Genomic DNA, 9757 nt, shown 5'->3' on the forward strand with positions numbered 1-9757 from the left:
CAAGCTGGCGGAGGGAAGGTTTAAGTTGGACATCAGGAGGCGCTACTTCATGGTCAGGGCGGCTAGGGTCTGGAACCAGCTTCCGTGTGAGGTGGTGCAGGCCCCAACCCTGGGGGTTTTTAAGAGGAGGTTGGATGACCACCTTATTGGGGTCATTTGACCCCAGTGCTCTTCCTGCCATGGCAGGGGGGCGGACTAGATGATCTGCTCAGGTCCCTTCCGACCCTAGAAACTATGAAACTAAGGTCTTTAGGAGTTCCCTTCTGCCTGAACTGCTGGAGTGGAGAGAGTTTTCCCCTTGGTGTGCCTGACATCTGGGTTGAGGGATTGATGTGCCTTTACTACTAATGGGGACCCTGCCTACCCTGACTGCACCCTGGTTGATGAATCCTTTCACTTAGTGGCTAAATGCCTGGAATGAACTTTTAATGACTGCAGTGTGTGTTTGGTGTGTTTCAAGGTTCACTGGATGTGTCTGAGAACGTGCATCAAGCTCAACATGTTCCGATCTTTGCATGCATGCTCCATTACATCTGTGAGGCCAGGTGGAAGGCTGTGCCCCAGCCCTTGGTAGTTGGAGTGGCCCCTGGCTCTTCCAGGTGGCATGCCAGAGAATTTGCAAACAGAAGCTAGTTGCTTGATAGTGTATGTGCAAAGTATGAGGGCTGACTGCTTATCCGTACTCCAGGTTGATGGTCAGAACGGTGAATTGTACAGTGATGTCATGTACCTGATTTTAAAAACAGCTGAATTCATGTTCCCATGTGGTCATCTCCAATGCAGACAGGGGATTTTAAGGGTTTAGGAGGGAGACCGTTCAAGGTAGGCATATAAGGGTGGGGAAATGCTCAGTGAGGTGCTGAGCTGTGCTTCCAGGGACGTGGGAAGTCAAGAGACAATGGAGGTAATGAAAGTTTGGGCCGTGCAGAGCTGTTGTGTTGAAGTTGTCTTGGATTCTAGTTACATTCTAGTCCTACATTGATTGGGGTGGAAAAATGTCTTTCTTTGAAACTTCGTGTTATTTTTTTTGTCCTAATTTCATTTTTCTATGGAGTTGTCTGGGACATGACAGTGGAATTGATCAATCAAATACAATTTTTTTTTGGCTTTGGATTTTTTCACCTATGCCTTGAGCATTTCCTTCATGATTCTTTTTTATTCAGCATGTCATATTATGCTAAGTTGCTATGTGGTTTATAATGCTATTAAATAGAAAGACTGGGATTTTTTCTATTAAGAGACTTTAAACCTGGGTTCAAAATATTATTCTATTTTTTCAGCTAAAGTTGAGAAAATGCAACTAATTCCAAACCTTTTCAACATGTGTGTTTTCTTTGTGTGTTAACTGCTCATAAATAACTTCCATGCCTATTTAAAAACAGAGCTTTAGATTTAATATCCAATTTGAACTTTGTAAAACTGTAAAAAAATATATATATATAGGCACTTGAAATTCTAATGAGCACTTGCCTTTGTAGTGGATAGGCTCCTTTTGAGATTAGGTTATCAGTCTCTCCCACAATACTTACTGCAGAACTGCAACTTTTAAGGGGAAAACTTCATTTCCTTCAAAAGGTGAGAGGCTGACCCATTCATGCAGTGTAGGGTGGGGTGATTTTTTTGTTTTCCTTTTGCATCTGGAAAAAAATGTAGTCTCATAACGTATTGCCTTTGAGGACCCCATCCCATAAATTACTACTTTAGCATCTTCTTTACAGCTTACAGGGGAAAAAAAAGTATTTTCTTGATCCTAGTTGCCTCTCCAAATCATCTTTTCTTTTAATGAGACTGACTTATTATAGAAATATACAAATTCATAAACTAAATGACAAATTGCTACTATCTTGTATATATCTTTTAAATGAATTATTTCCATCTGGAATATAATTGCAAAATGGAGAAATTTAGTATTTTAGGAGGTTTATTCTATTCACTAGTGAGAAAAATACACTACAAAGAAATGCTGTTTTTTCTTTAAAAAATTAATAAAATAAACAGTATCTACAGTAAAATGAAGAATGCAAGGACCTTTTTAGATTGTGCTTGTATGGCAGTTGAGAGATCAGGTTTTATACCTGTTACTTCAGAGGTTGGAGAAAATCCTTATGTACAGATGAAGACTTTGTTCCTATAAATGAACCTCATGGACTATCATACATGGTTTGCACAAAGACCAGCTAATAAGTCTTCAAATCACTCTCCACCAGATTCCCTTTTATTACTTGCAAATAAAGTTCCAAAATGATCAAATAAACTCTCAGTACAGGGTGCATTTATATCTGCTTCTTCATGGGTAAAATGGGCATAAAAATATCTACCTGTCAGAGATAATTGTGAAGCTTCATTCATAAATGGCTCTTGGATTAGGGGTGTTATTAAAATACAAAGTCATATTATGTATTTCTTTTTTTCACCATGTAAGAAGGATTGAATTAGATTTATCATTAGGGCAGGCACTTTCTGAGCTGAGCAAAAACATACTACTTAAATCTCCATTGTAAAAAGTCTGTCGTAAGTGCAGTAAAAGCTGTGTTAACCGGCACTTTATTAGCTGGAAAACTCTATTAACCGGCGTCCGTGCAATGCAGCAAAAGCAAAACCAGAAGTACCACTTCTGGGGGACTTCCCATTTTGCTGCTGCGAGCTGAGTTTTTCTTCGCCACTTTTTTGAACCCCATTCCTGGGTGATGCCGGATAACAGAGCTTTTAATGTACTAGAAATGTCATGTTCTGAAGTGCATTGTTCCAGTCTGTGTTTCTTGTTCAAGTTCTTTAGCGATGTCAGTTCCTAGAGTCGTAATGGCAGAGTCACTGACAGGAGTGAGATAAGCAAGGAATCCTTTTAGTTTTCTGTATCCCTTTGATTTTTTTATTATGATCATTGTCTTTGTATACTCTCTGGACTCGAGATATATCAAGCACCATGTGATTTCCCTGTCAGAGAGATTTTGAAGCAAAGAGAAGACAACTGATGAGATGTAGTACCTTACTTGTTCAATGTTTCCAGGGATTTTTTAGCTGTAATCATCTTTAGAAAAATCTGCTGTATAGAATTAAGTATATTTGAGAGAATTTTGGGGAAGCTCATCAGAATTCACTCATTGTTTTCTGTAATGTTTTTCTCCCTATGACACAAGAAGCAGTCTTTTAGCCGTTGCTAATTTCCATGAGTCATTTGTCAGGAGAAGATTCTCTATCTTGTCATTTACCTGAGGTGCATGAAATGAGCTGATCATCCCAAGGCCAGGCAAGATTGCAAGCAGAATTAGGCACTGTATCCATGGTAATACTGTGAGAAGTTTTTTAAATAACTGCTTAATCCATTGATAAAAAATCGACCTGCCATTAGAATCAGAGCAGCCAATTTTATCATCAGGCAGATCATAATTTAAAATTGACATGAAATATTATGCACACATGTAGGTGTTATAAGAGTCAAGCATTTTATTTGTGTGTAACTTCTCATGATGAACCGTTGTTAGTTCCAGTGTTGTATAAGCTATTTCTCTGCCCCGTGATTATTCAAGTATGAACAGCTAAACCGTTCATTACCTGTTCTTTTTCTTTTTTCCCCTCTTAATTTTTGCATAATGAAGCAACTGTAGAAACTCTGGAAGCACTGTGAAATGTTGTTGTTAAAGAAGTAAGAGAGGTTATTTTAACTAGCAAATAGAAATCGCCTCCTGGCTGAACGGTGATAGGATATTATTTCAACCATGGGTTTATTTTATAGGCAGTAGTTTGATATTTGGTTTACCATTTTGAAGACTGGGCAAAAGCTGATTCAATTATTCAGTTATTTTAGTTTGTTTATTTCAACTTCAGATGTCTGCAGTGAGATTGTCCACCCAAAGTTCTGAGACAATCTTTCAAAAACACTAATAAAATTCTTTGTTTCTTCAAGATCAAATTGAAAAAACAGCATTATTATAGTAAAACTCAATATAAATCCCTCCAAATAATTGCCAGCAGAGTTGCATGCGTGCTGCTACTCAATTCAGCCTGTTTCCTTAAGCGGAATGGGAAAAATGACAGATCATGAACTAGATCTTGGAGGCTAACAAATTTGAAGTATTACAACAATTGTTTGGAACTGGTAGACATGGCATAGTTAATTCCTAGCACTTGTTTTATTATAAGCCTCTTCTTAGTTGCCTGTAAGTTTTCCAAACATATAATTTTGGGATGAAATGTTCCATGCTTGTTCTCTGCTTCAGGCTGAATTCCTTCAGAAAAGAGTCAGCAAAATGGCTCAGCTGTTTCTGAGAGCACAATTAAGTGGGGAAACTTCAATTTGAATATAAAAAAAAATAAATTGGATTTTTGAGGATACATATTGGATCCAAATATTTGAAGTGGCCTATAGATTTATTCTGTAATTTGAAGGTGCTTGTAGAAATTAATTGAGATTTAACTCATTTAGAACATGTGGAATTAGTCATTTTCATATGCTGTAAATTCTTTAAAGTCTTGCTTGAATGTTTAATCCACAAGAAACTTGCTCCGTGGGTCTGCAGAGCTTTAGTCCTAGATAAGACATAGCAACTGCAGCTGCCCTCTTTGGCTTACGGAATGGGCTAGGAGAAGGCAATGAAATCTAATGCCAACTCCTGTACTGCCTTGTGTGAATATTTATATACATTTTAAAGAAATTGCTATCGAGTAAGGCTTCATCTTAGGAGGTGTGGAGGTATCACTTCATCCTGCTTTGTAGCAACCTCTAGCTACAAAGTAACTGAATGTTTTCACAAGGAACTAAACTCAAGTCTCTAATGTGACAGATCTGTGGCTGTATTGTTCATCTGTGGTTGTACTGCCTTTGAGAGTAAATAGACAAAGCTTCAGACTTCCCATAACTGCTAGATGCCACTCACTTCCAGAACCAGGAATAGAATCCAGGAATCCAGTTTAGTAAATAGCTGTGTATGTTGTTAACTGGTGTGCACCACATCCATCTCTACTAGCTGGTGCATAAAGTGGATGATGACTTAATTTCATTGCCTTTACTTCTTTAGCTCAAGTGGTGCTAAAGAACCCACCACTTATTTACCTCAAGTAGTGGGTTGAGGACTGGGAGACTTCAGGTTCCTTTGTTTGTATTGCTTGTAAGCAATATAATATCAGAAGGTTTGTTTTTTTTAGGTTTCTTTTTAAAAATCTAGGACGTTTCATACAAAACTATGTTAAAAGACTAGGGTTGAAAAGTTTTTCACTCAAAGCTACAGAAGAGTGGAATAAAATACTCCATGCAAACTTAATGCAGTTCTTCTGCATATGTATTATAATTATGTTATCGTTTGTTGTTGGCATTCCACCTGACTTGCAGCATGTAGGCTTCATTTATGGTGTAGAATGGACAGTCCTCTTCCACTTCTTAATTTTCCCCCTATATTCTTCCCATCTTTGACATATCATGCTGCACTCAGTGGCCAATAAACAGACCAGAAAGGCACGATGCAAGAAGAAAGTAGAATAAAGACCATTTGTGTTAGAGGCAGTGGCAGAATTAGGTATTTTGTGGATATCGCTTAAACAATTGCTCTTTTCAAAAGGTTTGTATTCAAAAGAATGAAGAAGGTAAGTCTTTCTGGCTACCAGAGCAGAGTTTAGGTCTGTTTCTTGGATGACAGTTCTCTTTTTGATAATTGTGTATAACTTGTATATTTTGCATTACAGAATTTGAACCAACTAGCTCTTCAACTGGTGTACAGTGACATGACTCCATTGAAATTGGTTCAGCCATGCTTGTTTATATCAGTTGAGGACCTGGACAGACATTTTATCAAAACAAAAGACAAAGATGCATATCAGATAATTACTTCTTAAAGCCATATCCTCATAGTATGATGCATTTTCAATGAAGCTTTTCTTTTTTCTTCCTTAGGATAAGAAGGATAAGGTGTCTAGATTTGATACTATTCGTCACTCCATAGCTGGGATTATAAGATCTCCAAAATCCATGTTGGGCTCTTCTTCGGTAAGTAACACTGAAAAAACAGTTTTCTGCTATGTTATCCTATCTTTTAAATTAGGATTCTTTCCCACATGGCCATAAACTTCTACCTAGCTGGAAAACACATTGAAATGGTAAGAGGAAATTCTGTGTTCTGACTAGTCGTAGACATGATAATATTGTGTCTCAGTATTGAGTCAGAGCTCCTGTTATACACTACACAAATATATAAATGTATCCAAGGGACGGTGCGTAAGCATGAAAAATTCATTTTCTGCAGGCATTCAATTATTATATGATTGACATCTCTATGGAATACTTGCTTTTCTTGGTGGATCTGCTGGTCTGATTTATTTTTTATAGAGCACCTCAACTCATTATGTTCCTCAGATACAATTAAAGTTATCTGACATATCAAGACTCTCTTGCCTTTAATAGATTGGTTATCAGGACATTTTTAGTATCAGGTTTCCAAGCGTGGCCTGTGGCTTCTGAAGCATTTGTAAGTGGCCTGCAAAGATATCTTTTTATGGTGTTTGTCCTCAGCATAACCTGATGACTGGTGAGGTTATAGTCATTGAGAGTTCAGTAACAATTTACAGGAAACCTTAGAGGCAACCCTGTGAACAATTAAGCATAACTGTTATTGTTTGTAATCAATTGCGTAAGCAGCTTCCCTTTTTCTTTCCCCCTTTCCCTGAAGGGATATTAATATGCTGAATGTTTTGAGAGATGCTGAATTATGAGCTAGCCCATCAGCAAGAAGTGATGTGCATAAGTCCTACTCAAGTTTGAATTAAGCAGCAATACTGAAGTTTCTGTATTTTAACTTTGTATATATAAGATGTTTTTAGAAGTGCACTGATAAATCAGTCCATATCATGTCGGCACTGATAAAAGGAAAATTGACATTATTGGCAGTTGCCTTTTTTTGGCTGATGTGGCCGATAATGTCGCCGGTAAATGCCGTGTGCATGCGCACAGCTAGGAGTGCAGCCCAGGAGCATGGGAAACAGCATCCTGCTGGTAAGTCTGCGGGGGGTGGGGGGAGGCATGGGCAGGGCAGATCAAGGCCCCCATGGTGAAGGAGAGAGTAGGGCTGGGGCAGGGGCAGGTACTGCCCAGCTGGGGAGAGACGGTGCAGAACTGAGCCAGCAGTTTGCCTGGTGGTGGGATGTGCGCTGCATGCATCCCCAGGGGAGGCATGTGGGGCATGTGCCTCCTGATCTGTGCATGAGGCAAAGGCAGGTTGCCTGTTGCGTACTCAGGGCCAGCACCAAAGTCTTTCTGGTGGCTGTGCTTGGGCAGGGTGGGTGGCGATGGCACTGGGAAGATGGTTACAGAGAATTTTGGGGTGGCTCTTCCCCCCCCCCGGCGTCCCTTTCCCAGTAGCACTGCCTGGCCTGCCCCACCCAGCCTGAGTGCAGCCACCGGGAATAGGAACTGCCAGCCTGCAAGGAGAAATGCATCATTTCCTGTGTTTTTCTCCTTTAAAGGAAAAAATTTGTGGTTTTTTTCATGACAAACAGAAAACCCAAGTCCATGGTAATTACAGAATGTTACTTCAAATAAAAATTTTGCCCAAGGTACCAGGTGGATTATGCAGCCATAGAGTATTTTATGGCATATAGCAAGATTTGTTTTACAATACAGGGTTATAATAATATTTGTTTTATAAAACCAGTGCAATATACCATTAAAAATAACTTTAAAAAATCTATTTAAGTAACAAATTATAGTCTGGAAGTGAAAAATAGAATGTGGAAGTGAAGTAGAAAAAAGAATAGTGCTGATTACAAGAGATTACTTCAATAAAAAATCATTTTAATTGTTCACCTTTGGAGTATAGTTTTTCAATATATTCAGAGTTGTGATGTATAAATATATCTTGGTTTAAGTGCTATCTTATTGTAAGAATGAAGATCCAAGTTAGTGCGAGATAAATATAGTTATTTCTATGGATAACTGAAGGAAACATTTTATTTTCTTTTAGTGCCTTCCGGAGAATGTATCAGAGGAACCTTGTACTTCCTCAAACACCCAGGAGTTTAGTAAAGCTCAGGTTAACTATTATGCATTTGTTAATTTTTAGATATCTTATTATTCTTACGGTCTTCATCCATATTGTTTGCCTGGCCGTAATGGACAAAGAAAGTAGACGGTAGAAGATTTAAAAAAATCACTTTCCTATGTTACCCAGACCAGAGCCAACATACATGAAGCTTTAGGATATTCTGGGTTGCTTTTGTGCCAGGACATGACTTTTTTTTTTTATCATTTCACCACTGATAATTTAGTGAATGAAAGTAAACTCTTTTCCATTGACTGTTGCTGGTCTTGGAAAAAAAATCAGGAAAGATACTAATATCCAGTATGATCTAGTTGTGCAATCCCCATCTGATTTGGTGCATTATTTTCTCCACTGATACACTGATGTAATGGGAATTGCTATTCATTCTGTTATCAACAGTTAAAAGAAATTATATTACTGAAGTGAGACTAGATCAGTATACATTGTCAGTATGGGTATACAGCAAAGGGACCAGAAAGCTGCCAAGTAGGCAGCTGACAATTTTCATGGCAAAGAGAAACTCTTGACTGGTTTAGAGATGGTATTAACATCTTATGCTGCCCTTTCCTAACACTGCTGTTTTGGCCTTGCAATACAGTGTTGAGGGGGTCATTTTAGTCTCTTGTAGATAATTTCATATTTCTGCAGATTTAGCCAATGGAAAAGGTTCTTGGAGACGCTCATAAGTTTGCACTTCAGAACAGCTTGAATGCTTCTCTAAACTGTGTAGGGACAGTTGAAAGTCAGGCCCAGTTTGAAGGAGCCATAAATCACCTTTTGGATGCTACTTCAACATTCAATCCTAGGTCTGCTTAGACTAGAGGGTCTTACATTTTCATGGTGTGGACTGCTGTCTATCCTATATAACTCCCTTCCTCTTCACAATAATATAGGCCATCTGTTCAGTTTGACCCCCTGAAAATCATGAATAATAAGTTTCTTCAGTATTGAGCAGGTAGTGGTTTCAGTAATAAGCAGAGATCATGGTTTTCTTTGTTGAAAAATCCCAAATTCTCTGATTTAAAAAATTCAAAATTAGCTGATTACATAATCCCAAATCCATGTTTTTCCATGATTAAAATAAAAGTGTGTGGGTGTCTGTGTATTAGGGCTGTGCAAAGCTTTGGGTGCTAATTCGATTCAGAGGAGATTCAACCCAATTTGTTGGCCGACTCTCCAAATCCAAACTGAATCAGGGGACCCATAAAAAGATCTGAATTGATTCGAAGCTCTCGAAGCAGGGAGCTGGAGCTGGACTCGGAGCTGGTAAGTAGGGGGTGGGGGGAGAGGAGGCTGGAAGAGGTGGGGATAGGACCATGGGGGGACCCCTACTAGGACACATCCCCTGCCTGCTCCCTCAGCTGCCCGCCCAAGCTCCTGGTGCTTTAAAAGAAAACCCCCACTCACTGGGTGCTGCCCGGCAGGGGAGTGATCCCTGCCGCCCTCCACTGCCCCACGCTGCATGGGGGGTTCTGCGACAAACCCCTCTGACCTGCTCCAGCTCCAGCCCTTTAAGAAAAAAAACAACCCTAACTGTCCCCTCCCCACCCAGCTCACTGGCTCCTGCAGTGGCCTTGTGGCTTTGGGGGTCTCATGGAAGAGCCCCCCATGTGGCACGGAGCAGTGGGAGGCAGCAGGGATCTCCCCCAACTAGGCAGGAACTGGTGAGTGCTGTTTTTTTGTTTTTGTTTTTCTTTCCTTTAAAGGGCCGGGAGCAGGGGGTGGGGAGGGGC

General features: G+C 39.6%; 1 protein-coding gene across 1 annotated transcript in view; it reads left to right on the plus strand.

The window, feature by feature from the left end:
* FER (FER tyrosine kinase) overlaps positions 1 to 9757 on the plus strand; it is a 437414-nt gene that overhangs the window by 185605 nt on the left and 242052 nt on the right. Inside the window, exon 11 of the mRNA XM_019517242.1 lies at positions 5885 to 5977. Coding sequence (XP_019372787.1) covers positions 5885 to 5977 — 93 coding nt within the window. The remainder of the gene's footprint in view (positions 1 to 5884; positions 5978 to 9757) is intronic.

Source organism: Gavialis gangeticus, unplaced genomic scaffold, assembly GCF_001723915.1.
Source record: "Gavialis gangeticus isolate Ggan-Ray unplaced genomic scaffold, GavGan_comp1, whole genome shotgun sequence".
In the NCBI taxonomy this organism is placed as follows: Eukaryota; Metazoa; Chordata; order Crocodylia; family Gavialidae; genus Gavialis; species Gavialis gangeticus.